The sequence below is a fragment of the Lithobates pipiens genome, unplaced genomic scaffold (genome assembly GCF_037356315.1).
Source record: "Lithobates pipiens isolate NorthernLeopardFrog02 unplaced genomic scaffold, aLitPip1_a1.2 Scaffold_18, whole genome shotgun sequence".
NCBI classification, from domain to species: domain Eukaryota; kingdom Metazoa; phylum Chordata; class Amphibia; order Anura; family Ranidae; genus Lithobates; species Lithobates pipiens.
In genome coordinates this window covers 193,243,491-193,267,821 of record NW_027507758.1, presented here as the reverse complement: position 1 = coordinate 193,267,821, position 24,331 = coordinate 193,243,491, and the positions used below count along the sequence as shown (strand labels likewise).

The window sequence follows — 24,331 nt, the reverse complement described above, 5'->3', positions numbered from 1 at the left end:
GCCCCGAGGGCGCCCAAAAGTAGTACAGGAACCTTTTTTCTGAGTCGGAGCGACTCGAGTCGCTCCTCTCAGAACGGTTCCATTGTACAGAACGGGGGCGACTTGCGGGAGCGAGGCGAGTTGTGTCGCCTCGCATCGCCCGCTGTGTGAACCGGCCCTAAGTCTTTGAGTTTAGAATGTAGTTCAAGGGAGGAAATGTTCTGTAACTGAAGTAAGCTAATAAGTGTCTGTTGGAATTCCAGTTATTTGCTGTTGTGGTCTGCAATCCTCATAATTCCTTCTTTCAGTATGTAAAGAAAAACGATTTTATCCCTGTTAATTACATATTGTTTTTATTTTAGGCTAGATATTTTAGGCTCAATACGTTTTTACTGCTGTTATCCCATTGGGAATATTTTCCTTCACTTTCTGTCCCAAATACTTAGAGAACTTCAGTCTTTCCCCACCCCCATTTTTCTCCTTTTTACCTGATAGTGTGTGAGGCACAGTAAGGATACCCATCTAGCCAGCGGGTTCAGCGTTGAGCTGCTGGGATCCTTCTCTCTGCAGCTGCTGCATGGTTCCAGCTCCGCCATCTTGCCTGTGACTGCTGCAGGTCCTTCCAGGTGTAGGTACTGCTAGCCCCCCCCCCCCTTACTGAATGGGACTGTACGTTACTGTGTCATTTGCCTAGGCAAATTCCTGAAGTTGGGGGCGGACCGAGCCTTTTAAGCCATAATTGGTTAAACTAAAAAAAAAAACTAAAAAAAAACCAGTAACCCAATATCAGTGCTGCGGAGAGGAGCAGAGTTCACTGGGAGGGTGAAAATCCACTTTAACAGTAAACAAGAGGAATTCTCTCCACTTAGCTCCTCGATCAAAGACACCTGTAACATTTTATTCCCAAACACCTTCTTTTGCTGTGACCATGGTCACCAAGACAAATGGGGAAATCCTTCCTGTGGGGACACTGACCTGACAGAGATGTTGGCCCTTTTCTGCCAACTATAACCATAAAATAAATGATTTACTCGATAGTCTGAGAGCCTATACTGGAGCAGACTCAACCCCTATGGCACATGTAGGACTCTGGGGAGTCGGAGCGAGGAACGGTCCCCCACCTACCGTACCTGAACCTACCTTCCCTTCCCCCACACCACTCTCTCCTAACTGCCCCCCCCCCCCTTATCCCCTACTCACTCCCCCCCTATCCTAACCTATCCTCCCATTTAACCACTCCCTCCCACACCCCTTACCCCTTTACTATGCCAATTCTAGCATTGCTATCCAATATCCCCTTACCAAAGACATGAAAATCCTAACCTATCCATGACACTTGGCCAATATCCTCATAGACAACTTGGATGGATCTGCTGATAGGGATCCCCAGGCTGAACAACCAGTCATTTTAACGCCAGTCGCATTCGTAGTGTCTTAATTCAAACATACCAGCATTGGCTTACTCACAATGTTTTACCTGTTCAAATGTTTTTGTAAAAATGTATGGAACCCTATGGCTTTGGCTTTTCTTTGTCACCCCCATGGCCCAAGTTGTACAAACATGTTGTGATTTACTATTATGAATCTCTGTCATGGATGACTGTATCAAAAATATGTCAATTGCATTATCGTTGTAATCGGTTTCGCATTAATAAAATCTTTGTGGGAAAATAAATGATTTAAGGTTTTAGGTATGTTTTAACTGAAGAACATTAATTCATCAGCCCAGTTTCAGATGTGTATGTTTAGAAACATGCATAATGTTACATAAATTATACCTAATGTGACTTTGCTGTGTCAAGTAAGGGACAAATACGAGCAGTCTAGTGTCTGAAGATACTGACTCACTTCAGTAATACTTTCTTTTCTGTTTCAAATCAAAATTCTAGTATGCTTATAAGGGAATTTGTTTAGCTATCTTAGTTGAACCAGGTGCACACTAGTGTCAAATAGTTCCAGCCTCTTCTAATGCTTACAAGATGTTAGTGTTGCTGCATTTCTTGCAAATGTGTCTGAAATAACATGTCAATTATAAAATACCTTACTAACCACCTTTCTCTTACTTTCTCCACTGCTTGCTATACTTCTGTGCTTCTGTAGCGCTTCAGCATGGAAGGTCTGTCAAATGTCATACAGCATAGCTTTCGTCAGACGTTTGGGAGTTCAGGTGGCGAGAAACAGGTGCTGGGATTCTTTTCTCTTATTTCTGCTGTCTTTAAGTTAATTTCTCACTTCATCTGTCGCTTGTTTTTGTACGTGCATACCCGCCAGTAATTTATACACTTCTAGGGGGTAACCGTGATGGGTTCAAGAACTACTTCAGACTTCAAAATAGAATTTTCAAGTTTAAGACTGTACTAATACAGTTTCTATAAAAATATTGTTCTAGAACATTGAATCGCATAGTTCAAGAGCCATAGAACCTTTTCATGGCAAAGGTAAACAGATCTCTGTGAAGTGGCTTAAAGGAGACGTATGACCCAAGCTCCTACTTCTCCTATGGGTCACCTGAGTGCCCTTAGTCCTGCACTCCTGTGACCCAGGTTCAGCTGACAGGTTAAAGTCTGTTGGCTGAAGTCGCAGAGCTGGTCCAAGCTCTGCAGTGATCCCGACAATGATGGGATCCACCCACATGCCTGACTGGCAGCTGGCTCAGCCTTTAAGTGTGTTGCTATTAGCCGCTTCCGCCCCTTTCCCCAGCCAAGCGTTCCAGTGAGCGGTGGAGGGGCAGAGCACAGAGCAGTGACTGACAGTTACCACTCTTTGCTCAGCGCAGACCCAAGATCATGCAACTTGTATTTGCGTTAATCTTCTCATTCCTGCGTCAGAAGTTTTAGGTCATTGTTTTGTTGCAAGGCCAATCCTCTCCAAGGGCTCGAGTTTCTTTTTAGGCCCCTTTCACACAATTGGCTCGCAAATATCTACCTGTTCGTTTTTCAGTCAGAGCGAGCCACACATTGACTTGTATGAGCAGGTAGATGTCAGTGGAGATGTGTCCACTAACACCTGCCTGCCATCCAATCCAACAAGATCTGGTCAAAACAGACGGGCGGCGATACGCTTGCCATCTGTCCATCGGATTGGATGAAATCGCACATACTGTCCATTTTCATCTGATCTTTCCATAGAGAACAGCGGGGCTCTGATGGGTCCGTCCCTGCACAGTGAGCAGAGACGGACCTGTCATCCACTTTCTCAGCGGGGATCATTGGGTGGATCCCCCGCTGAGGGAGCGGATCTGCCCCGTGTGATAGAGGCCTTTAGAGTGCATCAAGTATTTCTTGAACATTTCCATTTATATTCACCCACAGTATAATTCTACCACCTGGATAACAGTGAGTATGGTATGTTCATGATTATGTGCAGTGTTTAGCTTATGTAATATATGGCATTAAGTTATGATGGTCAAGCAGCTCAGTTTGGTCTCTTCAGACAATAGGACCTTCTTCCATCTTCAGAGTTTCTTAAGAGTTATGTGTATGCATAGTTTCTTCTGAGTTACTGACGATTTTACCTTAAGACCCCTTTCACACTGGAGGCGTTTTTTCAGCCTCTTTAGCTCTAAAGATAGCGCATGAAAAATGCCCCCCTGTAGTCACAGTGTGAAAGCCTGAGTGCTTTCACATTGGGGCGGTGTGCTGGTAGGATGTTAAAATAAAAAAGTCCTGCAAGCAGCATCTTTGGGGCACTTTGCGGGCGCTTTTAACCCTTTATTCAGCTGTTAGTGGCCAAAAAGTGCCTCTAAAACAACGGTAAAGCGTTGCTAAAAATATCGCCGCTTTATCGCTAATGTGGCTGCGCTGTCAGTGTGAAAGGACTGTAATAGTTGTCATAGGGCTCTTGTCCTTCCTCACTAGTCTCTTCCTTGTATGTTCAATTCATATGGTGGACAACCTACTTTTGGAAATTTCCTGTTGTTCTATAATGTATTTCTTCATAGCTGATTAACTGTATGGTAAGGCATAATTAGGGTCTTGGAAAAGTTTTTATATCCATCCTATGATTTACCCTTTTATACACCTTTTCTCCCAGTAATCATTGGAGGGTACAATCTTTAAAGTAAAACCACACTGCATCTGAGCACCAAAAAATACTATTTAATTATTCATTTTTAATATTCAAAGCAGTCTCACCCATCCATTCATGTCTATATGCTTTATTTTGTTGAGAAATTACTTTGAAAAACACCCCCTAGCATTTCTTGTCATTACTATCTTGTGTACTTTCAGATGATTCGTGTAGCATTTACATACTGGAATCCATCTGTCTTTAGCTCAGGCATGTGGGTGTACTTAGCTGAGAAACCCCCTCCTCCCCTCCAGAAGATTCCTGGGATGTATAACCTCAATTAAAAAAGAAGTTGGGATGCGGTGCAAAATCTACATAAAACAGAATGCAATGAGTTGCAAATCTCATAAACCCATATTCCTTTATATTACATCATGGGACGCAGAACCTTAAGTAATTAATGGGTTATGGGCCACCTTCAGCAGTTGACACTGGTATACCCAATACAGGAAGTTGACTCCCCTATATAACCCCTCTTCCTTCCAGGAGTACCTCAGTTTTTTTTGCCAGCGTCTAAGATGTTGGTCACGAGTGAAGATTTTCTCTGAGGATTTTCTCTGAGGATATCTAGGAGGGATCCATGCTGGATTTAAGAAACCTCCACAACTGGACAACTGCGGCCACAGGATGGTACCCGGGCCTCGCATAGGACGAGGTTTTGCCTGTAACGCTTCTCTTTTGAGGGCTGGACCCTAAGAACCATGACTCTTTTTGGTCTTGCTACATTATCGAACGTCCTGAGAGGTGCTATACAGGTCCAAAGGAGTGGAACCCCTATTAAAAAGGACCCGGTATTTGAAGGTTTAACTATGCTGCCCGCTGCAATAGGTGAAGTTTGGCTCTGTCTGTTTTCAGCAGTATCCTGCAGCGAGGAAAAGGTAAGAGAAAAGCTTAGGAACGGCAAAGTCCACCTATGACTTTTCTTTCATATGTTACTTTGTAATGCCTTAAAGTCTCCTCTAGAGGGAGTAATAGTGCATATACCCTTTCAATCTGTGACCCCCTGGTGGCTGAGAACGAGAATGGAGGTGGTCTACATTGTTTGATGTGCCTATTTTTCTACACTTTGAAGTGAGAGTTCTGTGAGCCTTCAGCTCCTGGATTGTTTAAGTACTGTTTTCACCTGCGTTTTCACTATTTTTCACTATTGGTGCCAGTGAATTAGACGTTGACATTCACCATATGGACTTTTGTATTTTGCCTGTTTTCTTTTTATTTTAAGTTTTGAGTTTACATTTATTTTTATTCATTCATTTATTATATTAGCACTTAGCACTTAGCACTTTATATAGAAAGTGTACACATTACAACCATTTACCTGGAAAGTCTGGGTTGGATTCTCAAGCTATAGAGGTCCTCCTTAAAACCGATAAGAAAGCTAGAGTATTTGGGCCTGATCATAGACACAGCCCAGAAAAGGGTGTGCTTGCCTCCGGCAAAGATCAGCTCCATACGAGAGCTGGTGCGGATGGTCAGGTCAAAAAATAAGTCCCTCAATTCGCCTTTGCATGAGGTTGTTAGAAAAGATGGTAGCTTCATTCAAAGCAGTTCCCTATGCCCAGTTACATTTGAGACTATTGCAAAACAGTATCCTGTCTGCTTGGAACAGAATGATCCAAGCTTTGAACTTGTCAATGCGGCTGTCCCCAAGAGTGTCCCAAAGCCACAGTTGGTGGTTACTAACCCAGAATCCGCTGAAAGGAAAATCCTTCAGACCAATTATCTGGAAAGTAGTAATGACAGATGCCAGCCTTTCAGGCTGGGGAGCAGTACTAGAGAAAACTACTGTCCAGGGACAGTGGTCAAGAACCAAAACAGCCTTGCCCATCAACATCCTAGCGATTCGGCAGTGGATTTGGCTCTGGAAACCTGGACCTCCAGGTTAAAGAATTGTCTTGTCAGGATTCAATCCAACAGTGCCACGGCTGTGGCCTATGTGAATCACCAAGGGGGCACCAGGAGTGTCTCAGCTCAGAGAGGTGAACCATATTCTAACTTGGGCAGAAAATGTCCCATGCCTATCGGCAGTTTTCATTCCGGGAGTAGAGAATTGGCAGGCGAACTACTTAAGTCTCCATCAGTTATTCCCGGGGGAATGGTCTCTTCACCCCCAACGTTTTTTGGGCTGTTTACCAAAGATGGGGGACTCTTGATCTTCTAGCATGCAGATTCAACATGAAGTTAGTCAACTTTGTTTCCAGGAGAAGGGATCCACTCGCATGCGGAACAGATGCGCTGGTGATCCCGTGGGATCAATTCTCACTGATCTATGCATTCCCCCCCCCCCCCCTATTTAGTTGCTGCCACAAATTCTTTGCAGGGTTAAGCTGGAAAGAGAGCCAGTAATTCTGGTAGCACCAGCATGGCCCAGAAGGTCATGGTATGCACAAATCATAAAGATGGCAGTGGAGGGTACATGGCCCCTCCCAATAAGGCCAGACCTGCTCTCACAGGGGCCTATATTCCATCCTACATTATGGACACTAAATTTAACTGCCTGGCTATTTAAACCCACATTCTGAAGAAACGTGGGCTTTCCGGGTCAGTTATCTCTACTTATCTCTACTTATCTCTACTGATTAATACAAAGAAACCAGCTTCAAGAACGATATATTATAGAGTCTGGAAGGCTTATGTTTCCTGGTGTGAATCCAAGGGTTGGCACCCTCGGAGATATATCATTGGCAGAATTCTTGCCTTTCTGCAATTAGGTGTAGAGATTAAATTAACCCTGACTACTAAGGGCCAAGTCTCAGCCTTCTCGATTTTATTTCAAAGACCGCTTGCTACGCATTCTTTAGTACGGGGGTTTTATGCAAGGGGTGATGCGGTTTAATCCGCCAGTTAAATCACCTTTAAGCCTTTGGGACTTGAATTTAGTTTTGTCAGCGTTGTAAAAACAGCCATGCTTCTGAGTTTTTCCTTCAAGTTTACCAAAACCATGTAGTGCAAGGGCCTGTCTGATTGCATACAAATTGAAACTCCTAAGGTTTGACCTCATTTGGTTTTGGTAAATCTGAAGGAAAAACTGCTTCTGACAAGGAACCTGCTATTTTTGGTTGCTATATCCTCAGCAAGGAGGGTTTCGGAATTAGCTGCTCTTTCTTGTAAAGAGCCATATTTGATTATTCATGAGGACAGAGTGGTGTTACGCCCTCGTCCAGGCTTTTTGACAAAAGTTTCAGGTTTTAACCTGAACCAAGATATTGTCCTGCCATCGTTTTTTCAAAAACCATGTTCCAGGGAACAAAAATCACTACATTGTCTTGATGTGGTGAGAGCAGTGAAAATCTATTTAAAGGCAACTACTCAGATTCGTAAGACTGATGTCTTATTTATTCTGCCAGAAGGTCCTAAGAAAGGACAGGCAGCGTCGAAATCCACTGTCGCCAAATGGATTCGAAAGTGATAATTCAAGCTTATGATTTAAAGGGTAAAATTCTCCCGTTTCAAGTTAACGTGCACTCTACCAGAGTGGTTAGTGCTTCTTGGGCAGTGTGTCACCAAGCCTCCATGGCTCAGATCTGCAAGGTCGCAACTTGGTCTTCAGTGCATACATTCACAAAATTTTATCAAGTGGATGTAAGGAGTAATGACGATATCGCCTTCAGGTGCAGTGTGCCGCAGACAGCAGTATCGGGTTAGGTCTGGGGATGCCCTATGGGTTGTTTCTCCCTCCCTTCAAGTAGCATTGCTATGGAACATCCCATTAAGTAATTACTTAAGGCTATGTGTCACATGATGTACGATAAAGAAAATAGGATTTTTATAACAGCTTACCCGTAAAATCCTTTTCTTGGAGTACATCATGAGACACAGAGATCCTGCCCCTCTTTTATGGGGTTTAAGTATATTGCTTGGCAAGAAAAACAGAGGTACTCCTGGAAGGAGGAGGGGTTATATAGGGGAGTCATCTTCCTGTATTGGGTATACCAGTGTCAACACCTGAAGGTGGCCCATAACCCATTAAGTAATTACTTAAGGCTCTGTGTCCCATGATCGTCAAAGAAAAGGATTTTACAGGTAAGCTGTTATAAAAATCCTATTTTTATTCGCAATAGAAAACATATCAAATGTTTAAACTCAGAAAATGTACCATTTTACAAAAAAAGGTATTTTTGAAGTTGATGGCAGCAACACATCTCAACAAAGTTGGGAAAGGACCAGGTTTACCACAATGTAACGTCCCCTCTTCTTTTTAACACTCTGTAAAGTCTGCGAACTGAGGAGACCGGTAGCTGGAGTAATGGGAGAGAGGAATGTTGTTCCATTCTTACCTGATTTAGGATTCTAACTGCTCAATAGTCCTGGGCCTAATTTGTGGTATTTTACATTCCAAACTGCAGCAAACCTTTTCAATTGGTGAATGATCTTTACTGCAGGGAGGCCATTTAAGAACCCAGGTTTCTCTACTTTGAAGCCATGCTGTTTTCATAAATGAAGTACAGTATGCGGTTTATCATTGTCCTGCTGAAATGTAAGGCCTTCCTGAAAAATACATTTTCTGGATAGGCGCATATGCTGCTCTAAAACTTGTATATATCTTTCAGCATTGATGATGCCTTTCCAAGCTTGTCCAATCCATTCGCAATAATACACCCCCATACCATCAGAGATGCAGGCTTTTGAACTGATTGCTGATAACAAGCCTAAAGGTCCCTCTCCTCTTTAGTTTGGCAGGCGCAGTGCCCATTGTCATCTGACCACAGAGCAGTTTTCCACTTTGCAACAGACCATTTTATTTGAGATTTGGCTCAGAGAATACAGCAGCATTTTTTAGATCATGTTCAGATATGGCTTCTTCTTGCATGATAGAGCTTTACCTAGCAATTTTGGATGGCACTCTGAACTATGTTGACAGAGTGATGTTTTGGAAGTGTTCCTGAGCCCATGCAGTGACGTTCATCACAGAATCATGCCTACGTTTCATGCAGTGCTGACTGAGGGCCCAAAGATCATAGTCATCAAATGTTGCACTTTGACCTTTTCCTTTGCGCACATAGATTTCTCAAGATTCTCCAAATCTTTTGATATTGGTTACTGTAAATGTTATATTTAACCAGTTCCAGGCCAAACGGTGGTTTGTTTTGTTATCTTGAACTGGGCATTACGATGTCCTGTCAGGATGCTCCATTTGCTGGGCCTTGCAATGTTGTGACCTGTCACTGGCCATGTTCACTGGCTGATGACTGATCAGAGTACTGGCTCACTGCCGGTACCATGTAACCGTTGTGACCAATCACAGCAGGTCACATGACAGTTGAATACAATGGATGGCTTTCTTTCATGTGTTGCTAGCTGCGATTGGCCAGTGTGATGACATGGTAAAGACAGGGCCAATCGCAGCCCATCTGTAACATGTGATTGGCTCTGGCCAATCACAGCTAATCAAAACAAAACAGACTGAATCCGTTTCATTCAGTAAAACGATTGTTTATAGCTATGTAATGCCCTGCTATAAGCAAACAAAATGTGTTAAAAAAAAACAACGAAAGAAATCTTGATCACTTCAACAAAAAAAAAATATCGTAAAAAAACTAAGTAAAAAAAGTTTTCATTTTTTTGTTTTTCTGTCAGTGTGCTTGATTACTGCCACACCCGTTATAGTATAACGCTGTGCTGCACTGGTGACAGTAGGTAAACAAAAAAGGAGACTTTTTTTTTTTCTGACAAAAAAAATTACAACTTTGAAAAAACTCTCTATGGCTCTGGCTAAATACCTTGGACTGTCGACTTTCCAAAAACACATTTTTGGTCATTTGGGGGCTATTTGTACTGTCCCAGCATTTTCGGGCCTCAAGAAATGAGAGACAGTCATTACGTCAGAATTGGTTAATTTTCAGATATATCCCATACCCTATGTTGAGCAACATTATTCTGAAATTGTTCAACAATTTTTAGATGCAGTTTTGCACAGAATGGTAAACCTCTTCCAATTTTTTTTTTTTTTTACTTCTGAGACACTCTGACTCTCTAAGAATCCTTTTTTTTTTTTTTTTTATATCCAAACATGTTGCAAAATGTATTTAATACGGGTATGTATAGCGCCATCAATTTAAAAATGTTTGAGATTTGCCAATCTCATTGTTCTGTATGTAAATTTTACAGTGCACCAACTTTTTTGGGGAATTGGGGTTGTATAACATTAATTTGCACAAGCCTGAAAACTAGTAAAGAAATAAAAAAAAAAAAAAGTTGTCAAGCAGCAAATATTATCTACCGTACTTCCCTATCCATTTACTAATGCTAGCAGCGTAAGGATTGCAAATAGTCAATGTTGGCTGAAAGAGTGAAGTTCCACTTTAACCTCTGGATTTGTGCATTTGCCTCTAGCAAGGTGTACTCTAGTAAATTCAAAGACACGTCCCCATCTTGTGGCTATAAACCTTTCCTATCCTGAATAAATTCACTTTAGCTTGGTGCCCTTAGGAGGTATGACGTCTTTCTTCAGCTCTGCTAGGTCAAGGATTTGAAGGCAATGATTCTTTTTAATTATTGCTGCTGGCATTGACATACTGGACCCTCAGGTTCATCCAGAATATCCAATTCACTCCAGCAGATATTTGCTTGGTGTCTTAACAGACCTCCAAATATTTACAATTGTGACTATCACTTGGCTCTGTGTCTTACCTGACCCCCAGTTTCTGATATGTACTACACAGCCATCCGAGCACTTCCAGGTTTGGATTAATCATAATGGCCATTACCATGCAATGTGTCATAATGAACACCCAGATTTTGATTACATGCCACCGGAGTTGTAATAACCACTTGCCGAATGATGGCTACAATGCGGTTGTCCAGTTCTGGGAGGTCGTCCCATGAAGACCTCCCATGATCACGCCTGCTGCAGGGAACAGGTGGCATGGTCTGTGATCAGTATCCTCTGGACACTGATCACAGATTGAGGTAAAGAGCCAATTATTGACTCTTTACCACGTGATCAGCTATGTCCAATCACAGCTGATTATGGAAGTAAAAAGAAGCCGGTTATTGGCACTCTTTTCCTTATGCTGACAGAATGAGGAGAAGAGAGCCGATAACTAGCTTGTGTAAAGGGGACTGATAATCAGGGCATTGATCAATGCAGTCCCATCAGTGACCACATCAGTACAGTCTATCAGTGCCCATAAGTGCACATCAGTGAAAGAGAAAAATTACCTGTTCGCAAAATTTCAGAATTTCTGGTCTTTGTTTGTTTTTTTCGGAAAGATAAAAAACCCAGTGGCGATTAAATACGACCAAAAGAGAGCTCTATTTGTGTGAAAAAAATACAAATCTTGTTTCTGTACATTACCACGCAATTGTCATTCAAAGTGTGATGGCACTGAAAGCTGAAAAATTGCAAACCACAGGCAAGTGGTTAAATATAAACTGCCCGTGGTTTGAATTTTTTTTTAAATTATTATTATCGTATGCAAATAAAGGAGACTTGCATAATGTAAATCCATTTCCATTTTCTAAGTGGTCTCCAAACTTTGCTTGCTTTCATCCGGCCTTTGGGACACTCTTCCTGCCACTGACACAAAGGGGCATAATTCCTGTTATGACATCAACATGGTACTAACTATTCCTCCCACTACCACCAACGATGGTGCACTATTCTGCCCTCTAAAGCCAAATATGCACTGTTTACTCCCACTGATGCCAGTACAATTTCTACTCTCAGTGGCCACAGTCTCGCCCCTCTAAAGTCTGGAGGGCCGTAAACTGGCCCTTTTAGAAAGTTTGGAGACCCCTGTTATAAACAAAAGATGATATATATGTAAATTCAATTTCTCTTTTGTTCATTGATGGACACAGCTCCTTTAAATTTTGCCCTTAGGATTATATCGCCACTTTCAGGAGAGGACTAGGCAGAACATGTAAAACATGTAAAAACAGCAAAACTGCACAGCACCGCCCAGGGGGAGGTCCCACTCACTGTTTTTTCTGCTTAGTGTAGGAGAAGGACCTGGCTCCCTGAGGGGACCATTGGTCCTGGGAATTTTTTCTGCTATTTTGATCCTGTGAGCTACAATCAACAGCCGGGCTGGGTGACAGGCTAGATGATGGAGATCCTTGTAGTCTCCCCAGCCTGGCCATCGAATGTGAGCAGACCCTAGCTACGCGCTGGGCTGGCCACAACATGCTCTGGAGCACACACATTTGACCAGGCTACTGCTCTCCATGTCAGTGTGCCACCATGTACTGCTCGGGTGATGGGTCTGTGGTGGAATGCGTCCAGCAGTCCCGACAGGAGGGGTAAGTATGGCTCCACTTGCTTTGGCAGGATGGAGCATCTGGGTATTCCCTGGGAGGTCGACTAGGGCGTCTCTAACTCTCCCTTCTCTCCCTGTCCCTCATTCCCTCCTCCCCATGCTGGGAGTGCTGTGTGACTGGGCATGAAGTGCAGTACATGTACCTGGCCGGGGGGGGGGGCTCTGGGCCTTGGTGGGATAGCTGCGCTGGCTGTCAGGGTCCACTGCTTCTTTCCCTGTTTTTTCTGGCCACAGTGAGGTGCTCAGGCTGTCGTGAGGGGAGGCCGCTGCACGGTCCACGGCCATTTTCCTGTAGCCTTAGTCAGTGTATTACTGTCAGCCACTTCCTAGAAGGTTCAGCAGCCATTTTCTTTGAGTTTTTTGCTATAATGTCCGGCGGCCATTTTCGTGTGGCCTCAGCGTGGTTTACCTCTAGCGCTGGTGACTGTATGCTTCCAGAACAGCGTGGTTTTTACTCGCAACACCTCGTGACTGACACAGGGCAGAGCAGACGGCATGCTGGATACCCTGAAGATACAGCAGGGCATCTGCATAGGTGTCGGCCCCTTTTGCGTCCCACAAACTGGCCTGCACGCCTAAAGGTTTTTCCGTATTTGACTTATTTTGAGAAGTTCATTTACAAGGAATGGGGAAGCCTGCAAGGGGCCTTTTTAGTCCCGAGAAGAATGGCGGTGCGTTACCCTTTTGAGGACAACCTCCTGAAAAAATGGGCATCTCCTTCGGCATTGACCCCCCCCAGATATGCAGGTTGATTAAAGTAACCACGATTCCAGTAGAAGGGACTCCTGCCTTCAAGGACCCTGCCGACAGGAGGGCCAAGGCAGTGGCCCCGTCCATGTTTGCGGTGGTGTTGTTACAACCTGTGTTGGCCACCGCCTTGGTGTCGCAGGCGCTTACTGAATGGGCAAAGTTGTTGCACCGTGAATTGGAGAAGCAACAGACTTCCGCCGTCTGGGTAGATCTGGCAGATCTGTTGGTGCATGGCCTTAAGTATGTCTATGATGCGGCCCTGGATACGGCCCCCTGCTCTCTAGAGCAGTGGTCATCAACCCTGTCCTCAGGGCCCACTAACAGGCCAGGTTTGTAAGATAACTGAAATACATCACAGGTGATGTCATTTTCTGCTCAGTGATTGCAGTGTTCTAGTCTGCATCTCCCCAAGGTAATACATAAAACCTGCCCTGTTAGTGGGCCCTGAGGACAGGGTTGATGACCACTGCTCTAGAGCATCAGTATCAGCAGTGGTGCTACGGTGCCTGTTTTGGCTGAAATGCTGGTCTGCGGACCAGGCATCAAAAAAAAAAAAAAAGCCCTTCCATGGTGAGAGGCTATTTGGAGCTTCGCTGGATGGCATTATTAAAAATGTTACCCGGGGGGAAGAGCACGCTGCGAAAGTGCAGAGGTTCAGGATGGAATCAGTTCACTCCATGCTCGCTGCACTCCATCAGGGGGACTTCCTGGCATCCTTGGACATCAAGGATGCATACCTACATGTACCCATATGCCTCAGGCATCAGAGGTTTCTGCGATTTGCAGTCGGGGAAGAGCACTACCAATTTGTGGCTCTCCCTTTCGGCCTGGCGTCAGTACCCCGGGTCTTCACCAAGGTTTTAGCCCCAATTCTGGCGTTGTTAAGGCAACGTGGGATCGCAATCGTGAGTTACCTAGACGACCTTAGAGCAGCTTCCGCCTCAGAATTAAGGGAGGATGTGGCAAACACCATGCAAACTCTCAGGAGTTTGGTTGGGTACTGAACCTAAAAAAGGTTGGTGTTGGTGCCGACTCAACGCCTGGAATACCTGGGCGTACTGCTGGACTCCTCAGAAGCGAGAGTCTTTCTCTCTTCAGACAAGCAGACTCTTCAAGCTGCGGTAAGGTCATTGGTGAACCGCAGGTGGTTGCTGCTGCGTTTCTGCATGCAAGTCCTGGGTCTCATGGTAGCCACTTTCGAGGCGGTATGCAAGTCTTTCAGAAAGGGATTTTGTCAAAATGGGACAAATCTCCATTATCCCTGGATTGTCAAATTCGGGTGAGCCAGTTAGTCAGAGATTCCCTGCTCTGGTGGCTGAGGTCTCCAGCCCTTCAGTCCTGAAAATCGTTCCTTCTTCTCCATTGGAGGGTGATCACAATGGACGCCAGCCTGACCGGTTAGAGGGAGTTTTGGACGTACAGTCGGCCCAGGGCCGTTGGATGTGGGAGGAATCCCACCTACCTTCTCATTGTCCATTAAACAGCTGTCCATTTTTTCATAGTCACCCTGTGCCCCTAATAGACATAGGGTGACTTAGAAATATGAGGTGCATGAGGAGCTGAAACAAGGGTTTCCCAACTCTCCAAGAGATTCTGGGTTCCTCGGCCCCCCCACCCAAAGTAAGTGACTCCCGTTAAAACATGGTTCCAGTAATACATGTCCTTAGTCTGCTTGTCTTCAGCTTTTGCAGGCTTCCTTGTGCATCATCTGTAGAAGAGGCTTCCTTCTGGGGCGACAGCCATGGATTTTAATGCAATGTGTGACATATGGTCTGAGCACTGACAGGCTGACCCCCCCCCCCCCCCCCCCCCAACCTCTGCAGCAATGGTGGCAGCACTCATACGTCTATTTCCCAAAAACAACCTCTGGATAAAATGCTTGCTGAGCATGTGCACTCTACTTCTTTGGTCGATCAGGGCAAGGAATGTTTGCCAAGGTCGACAGTGACCAGTATGAGAGAGTGAGAGCGATAATAGCAAATTTAACACACCTGCCCATCCTGAGGCCTTGTAACACTGAGTCACATGGCACCGGGGAGGCAAAATGCCTAATTGGGCCCAATTCGGACATTTTCACTTAGAGGTGTACTCATTTTTGTTGCCAGCGGTTTAGACATTAATGGCTGTGTTGAGTTATTTTGAGGAGACAGGCCGGGGAGCTATATGCTCTGGGGCACACATATGACCGGGCTACTGCTGTCCGAGTCAGTGTGCCATGGCCGACAGCCACCCCGTACTGTTCGGGTGATGGGTCTGTCTGTAGAGCGCGTCCAGCAGTCCCTGCAGGAAGGCTAAGTATGGTTCCACCTGTCTCGGCAGGGTGGAGCAGCTGGGCATTCCCTGGGAGGTCGACTAGGGGGTCTCTCTCTCCCTTTCTTCTCTCCCTACCTATTTCCCTCTTCCCCTTTCTAAGGGGCTGCTGTGTGACTGGGCATAGGGGGTGCAGAGCACGTACCTGTCAGGGGGTCCTCTGGGTCCTGGCAGGGGGCTGCGCTGGGCGGTTGGTGGTCTGCTCATTTTTCCTCTGTTTTTGGTGCCGTTTTGAGTGTCTGTGTGCTGCCATGTGGGGGGAATGGTCACTGCGGAAACCACGGCCATTTTCCCTGCCTTTTTTTCCAGACGGTTTTTGCTGAGGCGGCCAGTGGCCATTTTCTGGTAGCTTCAGGTTGGTTGTGCTCTAGCACTGAGCGGCTGGTTTAGACTTCTGCAGCGCAAAACGGACATAAGACACCTTCTGGCAGGCAGAGAGGAAAGCGGACGGCGGCAGGGCAGTACAGCACCGGGGTCAGGGTGGTGAGTCCTGCGGGGGGGAGGGGGGGGCCTTCAGTCTGTGGCAGCTAGGAGGTTGGACATTTGTGTTTGCTTGCCTTAGGTCCCTAAGGTTGACATGTGAGTGTGGGTTCAGAGGCTGGCGCTTCTTCTCCAGACTCCCCCGTTCTTATGGACAGCGGTCCTGGAATTTGTTGCCAGGGTGGAAGCGGTGTCCGGGCGCAAGGGGTTAAATGACCCCCCCCCCCCTATTTTCAGGGGAGAGCTCCGATTCAGACTCAGGTCCTGCTGTGCCAGGCGGCCCCTGTTCTGATGTTTCAGAGGATGCAGACCAGGACCATTCGGACAGTGAGGAGGAAGACTCTGCGTTCGTGTCAACGTAGGAGCACTTATCACATCAGTGCGGGATACCTTAAAGATAGAGGATACGGCAGGGGCATCTGTAGAGGTGTTGGTCCCTTTTGGGTCCCACAAGCTGGCCCGTTCTGTTAAGGTGTTTCCTTATTTAACTTATTTTGATAAGTTTATTTACAAGGAGTGGGGAAGCACAATGGTGTAGTGGTTAGCACTCTCGCCTAGCAGTAAAAAGGGTCGCTGGTTCAAATCCCCAACCACAACACTACCTGCCTGGAGTCTGCATGTTCTCCCTGTGCCTGCGCGTGTGTTTCCTCCGGGTTATCCGGTTTCCTCCCACACTCCAAAAATATGCAGGTTGGTTAATTGGCTTCTGTCCAAAATTGGCCCTAGTATATGAATGGGTACCTTGGATTGTGGGCTCCTTGAGGGTAGGGACCAATGTGAGTGTGCAATGTACAGGGATAGGGACAATTGTAGTCACTCACTCAGGATGGACTGGTTGATTTATTCAACCTTACTGACTATGTAACGAAGCCCGCAGCTGGCCCTTTTCAGTCCCGAGATGAATGGCGGTGCGTTACCCCTTTGAGGAGTGTTTCCTGAAAAAATGGGCATCTCTTCCGGTTTTGGTTGACCCCCCCGGTATCCAGGTTTAATAAGGTGACCACGATTCTGGTGGAAGGGTCCCCCTCTTTTAAGGACCCTGAAGACAGAAGGGCCGAGGCGGTTGCCCATTCCATTACGGTGGTGGGGTCAGCATTGCGGCCAGTGTTAGCCACAGCCCTGGTCTCACAAACGCTTACTGAATGGGCTTAATTGTTGCACTGCGAGTTGGGGAAGGAACAGGTTTCCCCAGTCTGCGTGGAACTGGCAGAACAGTTGGTGCATGGCCTTAAAGAGGAAGTAAACCCTGATGGGTTTACTTCCTCTTTCATTCCAAGCAAAGGTAAAGTATAATCGACTTACTATGCATCGCATACTAGTCCATTATGTGTCACTTACCTGACACAGGAGCCAGCGAAGTCACCGCTGTCCCCTGTAGTTCAGAGCATCCATCTTCTTGTTGGGTCTCCGTGGGTCTCGCTTCTCCGGCGCTGTGATTCGCCGGAGCAGCGATGACATCACTCCCGCGCATGCGCACGGGAGCCGACACTCACGGCGATCTGCGGCTTACCCAGTGCGCCTGCGCCCCGCTGTCTACGGCGCATGCGCCTTAGACGGAGGTAGCTGTCTTCTAGGCTTACCTGTAGGTCAAAGTGGTTTGTAAGGATTTACAACCACTTTAAGTATGTCTGTGATGCGGCCCTGGATACGGCCCCTTTGCTTTCTAGAGCCTCAGTATCAGCAGTGGTGCTGCGTCGCTTGATTTGGCTTAAATGCTGGTCTACGGACCAGGCTTCTAAGAAAGCGCTGGCGGAGAGGCTAATTGGAGCCCTGCTTGATGACATTATTAAGAATTTTACTGGGGGTAAGACTACTTTGCTCAGTCCAGAAAGGGTACGGAGCTACACCATAGGCAGGGGCCCTCTTTTTCCACTCAGAAGCGGCTTTTTCATCCTCCCAGGTCAGCGGGTAAGCGTTCCCAGTCGGACAAGGTGCCCTCTGTGGGACAAAAGCATCCCTGGTTTCGCAAGCCGAACAAAAATGCAAGCAAATCTGTTGCCGCGTGAAGGTTTGCCCCCCCCCCCGCCCAACTCTCAGGTGGGGGGTAGCCTTCGGGAGTTTGCAGTCCAATGGACCTCTTTCCTTTCTGACCAGTGGGTCTGTGAACTGGTTTAGTCAGGCTACAAGATAATTTCTTTCTTGTCCTCCAAACAGACAGACTCTCCGGGAGTTTGGTTGGGTGTTGAACCTCCAAAAGTCTGTGTTAGTGACGACTCAACGCCTGGAGTACTTGGGGTTGATCCTTGATGACTCAGATTCTGGACTTTCTCCCTTCGGACAAGCTGCAGACTCTTCAATCTGCCGTGCAGTTATTGATGTCCCGCAGGTGGTCTTCGCTGCGTTTTTGCATGTGAATTCTGGGTCTCATGGTAGCCACTTTCGAGGCGGTACTGTATGCTCAATTCCACATTTTGAGTCTTGCAGAAAGAGACCCTGTCCAAATAGGACAAATCTCCGACATCCCTGGACTGTCAAATTCGGGTGAGCCAGCTAGTCAGGGATTCGCTTCTCTGGTGGCTGAGGTCTCCGGCCCTTCGGTCCGGGAAGTCGTTCCTTCCTTTTCATTGGACGGTGATCACAACGGACGCCAGCCTGTCCGGCTGGTGGGAGTTTTGGGCATTCAGTCGGCCCAGGGTCGCTGGACACAGGGTCGCTGGACACAGGAAGAATCCCACCTGCCGATCAATGTGCTGGAGCTTCGGTCGATCAGGCAGTGCCTCTCCACATGGTCGCAGAGGCTGCAGGGGCATTCGGTCAGGATCCAGTCGGACAACGCCATGGTGGTGGCATAGGTCAATCATCAGGGAGGGACGAGGAGCTCCGCTGCAGCGCTGGAGGTCTCTCACATCCTACAGTGGGCAGAGCGGCGTGTGCCGGCTCTGTCAGCTGTATACATTCCGGGAGTAGACAACTGGCAGGCGGACTACCTCAGTTGTTAGTTGCTGGACCACGGGGAATGGTCACTGCGTCCGGAAGTGTTTCAGCTCATTTGCTTAAGGTGGGGCATGCCGGGTGTGTATCCCTTAGCCTCTCGGCTCAATCGGAAGGTACAAAGGTTTGTGGCCAGGTCAAAAGATTCTTGGGCGGATGCGTCGGATGTGTTGGCTCCATGGGGGCATTATCGGCTAATTTATGCCTTTCCCCCGCTCAAACTCCTCCCTCTGCTGCGCAGAGTGGAGGCCGAGAGGATTCCAGTGATTATGATTGGCCTCAATGTCCTTAGTACGCCGACATAGTACGTATGGTGGCTGCCGATGCAGGAGGACCTGCTGTCACAAGGTCCGATACTTCATCCTGATTTACCGTCACTGGTTTTAACAGAATGGTGGTTGAAAGCCAGGTGCTGAGGGACCAAGGACTGTTGGCTTCGGTAATTTCCACTATGCTGAGGGCGCAGAAGTCTTCTTCCTGTAAGATTTATCATCGCACATGAAAGGCCTACATTTCCATGTGTGAGGAGATGGTGTCCGCGTACATATTCAGTTTCCAGGGTCCTGCTGTTTTTGTACCAAGGAGTGGATCAGAAACTTATAGTGAGCACCATTAAGGGGCAGGTATCGGCTTTGGCTGTCTTTTTTTCAGCGACCATTGGCAACTCACTCAATGGTGCATATATTTGTTCAGGGGGTTTGGCAGGTGGCTCCTCCAGTACGACCGCCACTTTGTAATGCTTTTTGACGAACTGAGTTGCTGGAAGTAGAGTGAGGGGTTATAGCCACTAGGGACTGCCCCTGGGTGGTGCTGTGGTGTTTGTTCTGCCAATTCCTCTCCTAAAGTTGGCGCTATAACCATAAGGTCAAGGTTAAAGTGCTGTGTCCGTCAATGAACATCAGAGAAAAGGATTTTACGGTGAGTACAAAAATCTTATTTTTTTTTTTATTACTAGGAATGGCGGCGATCAGACACTTATCGCAGAACTGCGACATTGTGGGGGACAAATCAGACACGAAGTGACACTTTTCAGACACTACAGTGATCAGTGCTAGAAATATGCACTGTCGCTGTACTATGACAATGGCAGGGAAGAGGTTAACATCAGAGGCGATCAAAGGGTTAAATGTGTGCCTAGAGAGTTTTTACTAACTGTGTGGGGGTGCATGTACTATGGGAAGGCAATGATCCGTGTTCCTGCTTTGTAGGAACACAGAAGCTCAACCTTCCCTTCTCACAGAACGGCGTTCTGCCTGTGTCCCAACGATTGGCTTCTGCTGTGTCCAATCACAGGGGAAGCAGGTTGCCAGCAGCGTGCGTGCGCAACATGGAAGTGCACGATTACATACAGAACCACTGTGTGTATGTATACAGTAGGCAAGCGGTTAAACCACACCCACTTTAGAACTCTATGCTGCATTTATTCCCCCTCAATCCCAGTGCCCACTTGCGATCTTGAACACAGGCCCACTGATTTCATGATACTCCCCTGGCCATAGAGATTGAGGTCGGGGATTTCTTTATTTACCAAATGCAGGATCAGGTAGGCCCATCTCCTCTCCACCAAATCAGATCCTAGTGTAGTACCTTGCAGAGTTCAAATTCGATTTCTGAAGTAGGACCGCATTTTGCTTTAAGCCTTTTAAGATGTTGCAGTACTTCGATATGTTTCTGAGTGGTATGTTATCCTTTCACGTTCCATAATTAGCATTAATAAGGCCTCATGCACACGAGACGCAGTTAAACGCGTGTTCAGATGCAGTTGGACACTTTTTTCAACTGCCCCTGAACTCATTCAATGTTATCCTATGTGTCCATGCACACTGTCTGTTTTTTTTGCCGTTTTTATGCAGTTGCGTTTAACCTTGTTTTTCCAGAAGCAAAAAAATGGGTTCAGACACAAAAATCTCCACGTTTCAGACGCAAAATGAGGCTAAACGCATCTAAATGCGGCACCCACGTTTAGCTGCGTTTGCGTTTTTAAATGCGTTTTTAAAGGAACCCAATTTTTTGGACCTGAAAACTCAGAAATATGATCTGAGAATGACATTTTGTGACCCGAATTTGGGGGCCCATATCTTGGGGCCACTTATTGCCAGGAACCCCAAATTTGGTATGCAGACACTGTGTATCTAGCACTACGACATATCCAAATTTGGAGTTCCTATCACCAAGTGACCCCGAGATAGGGGGCCCCAAATTCGGGTCATAAAATGTCATGCACTTTTCTGCATCAGAGAATGACATTTTGCGACCCGAATTTGGGGGCCCATATCTTGGGGCCAATTATTGCCAGGAACACCAAATTCGGTATGCAGTCACAGTGGAACTGGCACTATAACATATCCAAATTTGAGGATCCTGTCACCAAGTGACACCGAGTTAGGGGGCCCCAAATTCGGGTTGCAAAATGTCATGCACTTTTCTGCAAGATACATGGCCTCAAAGTCAATTGTGACCATCTACGGCAATGTAATTTGGTCATTAGGGTTGGGTGTTATGGTAAGTGGTTATCCATTAGGGTTATTGTTTAGGATTAAGGGTTGGATTAGGGTTGGGGTTAGTGTAAGGGATAGGGTTAGCTGTTAGGGGTAGGGTTAGTGTTAGGGGTTAGGGTTAGTGGTTAGTGTTAGGGTTAGGATGAATGGTTAGGGTTAGTATTCTGGATATTTTAATAAGGCATTAAAAAATAATATACTACCATATACAGCAGCAAAGAATTAAAATATATTAATCAGTACATATTTCACGATAAAAATATTAAAAAATTGGCCAAATGTAAAACAATTATAAAAAATCTAATTAACATAGATTTGCTTTTAAATAAAACAATTTGAAACTAGAAAAAATGAATAAAAGCATATATTAAGATTAAAAAATTACTTTTTTTATATTGTTTTATATTAGAAATCATGAAAACATGTTAAAAATTGCCACAAGAAAATTTTAGATATTTTAAAAAATTGGATAATTTTCTATAAATAGACAATATTTTTTTTTAAATAAAGGGCAGAGAAAAAAATTCATCTGTACATCTATAGATAAATATATTTTATAAATCTATACACATACCTGATTGTTACCAACAGACGTTCCTCTGGTGACACACTGTTTCTCATATTGGTGTCCACGAATGTCAGACCAGGTCGTACTTTTTCTAAGAGCAGATCAAATGGGACAATGGACATCCGGCTAAAATTAAAAAACTTGTCGGGGTAGGTACGCAGCTGCACTACATGTTTGTGAAATAAACAGATGGGTCCAATATCGACGAGCTCTGACTCTGGACCTCTCACGAAATTTGCGACGACGTTGCTGTCTCATCAAGAGCAACATCAGAAGCATTTCCTGACATATATTCAATGTGGGATCCATTTCAAAATGTATACCACAGAAAGAGAGGCAAATGCAAGTGTACAACTACTCTCTATGCTGCTGCTGCTCACTCTGATCAAAATAGCAGAAATAGTTAAAAAAAAAAAAAAAAAAAACATGCTTTGAGAGCTTGGGGAGGGTCTACATGATGTTATCTTTATAAACGCTTATAAACGCAAACACGGCATGCAAACGCGGCAAAACGAGCGTTTCAGCTTTTTTTTTAGCAGAGTTTTCACCTGCGTCTCGTGTGCATGAGGCCTTAACCTTCTGCACACTGCCAAATATACCCATATATATTCCTAGCAAACTTTTGCTTAAAATAAAAGATTTTTATTTTCAAATATTGCAAGTAAGAATTTGGCAATCTGCAAAGTCTGACTAGCCAGAGAAGGATCACTTTACTGCAGTTGGCCAGCTTGAATATGTGCTCCTTATGCGGCGAGCCCTGAGTGCAAAAAAAAAACTTTTATTGGCAGATTAAAGTAAATTTAACAGGACTTTTGATGATTCCAGTGTATCTTTCAAAAGACAACGGGAAAGCAAGAAATTGAAAGGATATAACTTACCTAGTTTTCCTGATTTACACAGTACCCTGCAAAAAATGTAGGTACTTGTGAAAAAATTGTTAAAATGTTACTAAACCCAGGACCCTGCATTCACTATGTCTGGTCTTCCACATTACACAGGACATGGAAATGCAATTATTTTAGTAAATACACACTGCTAAATAACTTTTCTTATCAGCAGCTTATAACTGTCTTGTCACTTATATCAGTATCTGCTTAAAGCTTGTAGGAGTTTTTATTCTCCTCTGACTATCCTATGAAGCTGCAGAACTCTGGACATTGCTGATTTGGCCCTGTGCTGTTCACATGCACCCTTCTAAGAAAAAAAAACCTGATCTTCCTGATCTGCTCTCCCTCTTCCACTGTTCCCAATCTATCTCCTGATAAGACAGAGCCTTTGGAGTAACTCTGCCATGCTCAGTTTGGTGTGTATTGCCAGAAGGGAGGGGCCAGGATCGCAGAAGAGGCACCCGGGAAGAGGAGGATTCGGGCTGCTTTGTGCAAATCCACTGCAACAGAGCAGGTAAATATAACGTTTATTATTTTTATAAGGGAAAAAGACTTTGCAATCACTTTAATCCTTACGACTGGATTACATGCAGCTACCTTTTAAAGTGATTGATCTCTGGCAAAAAAAAAAAAAATGGCTGCTGCAACGTTCCCCTGGTGTCACACCACCCCATTGCTGAGTGGATCAGACTAGCTATCATTGGGTCCTATAGTATGAAAGATGCACTTCCTCCCTTCCAGGTTAGTGCATGCTGTATCAGATCTGTTTAATGCTTCATGGGCTTTTTTGACCCATTTGTTTGTGAGCCTGTTGCTATTGTTTGCAGTGTTGCCCATTACTCAGTTGGACTGTTTTTTTAGACCTATCCTGTATGACAGAAAATAGGATTTTTGACGTTCCAGTAAAATCTGTTTCTTGGAATACAATACAGTACACTGGTCTTTCTGCTCTGTTCCTGATATTCTCCCCCCCCCCCCCCCCCTACAGTCTATCTGGGAGGGTTGAAATAGGATATCCCTGCAAACTTTTTTTAGTTTCTAATCACCTAAAAGTAGCTGCATATGACCTAGATGTAGCCGGTGTCCCATACTGTACCCCAATAAATGATTTTTTTCTAGTTATTGAAAACTCTGTTTTCACTGAATGCTAGTAGCTAAACTAAATTGTGCTGTCCTATACCGAAAAGCTTGAGGAGGACAATAATATATGATACACTTATTTAGTCTGCAGAGATTTAGCGGCTTATGGAATGCCTGAATTACATGTTGAAGGGAGTCCAGAATAAGGGAGCTGCACAGGAAAGGGTCTGGCATTTGTTTAGAACTGGGAAAAAAGAAACAGAACAATGAAGTAATCCACATGAGTGAAAATTACATCCCTGGTGCAGAAAGACCCCAACTTCAGTAAGTCTTACTGAGGTTCTACCCTTGGTAAAAGTATTGTGGCAATCTCCCATTCTGAGCCCCGGTATATAAAATAGGTGGCACAGTGGTATAGTGGGTAGCACTCTCACCTAGCATTAAGAAGGGTCGCTGGTTCAAATCCCAACCACGACACTACCTGCCTGGAGTTTGCATGTTCTCCCTGTGCCTGCATGG

The 24,331-nt window shown here is 45.3% G+C and overlaps 1 protein-coding gene across 1 annotated transcript in view; it reads left to right on the top strand.

Moving 5' to 3' along the window:
• The window catches only part of FEZ2 (fasciculation and elongation protein zeta 2), a 298,213-nt gene that overhangs the window by 222,001 nt on the left and 51,881 nt on the right, over positions 1–24,331 (top strand). Inside the window, 1 exon segment of the mRNA XM_077486489.1 lies at positions 2,080–2,160. Coding sequence (XP_077342615.1) covers positions 2,080–2,160 — 81 coding nt within the window.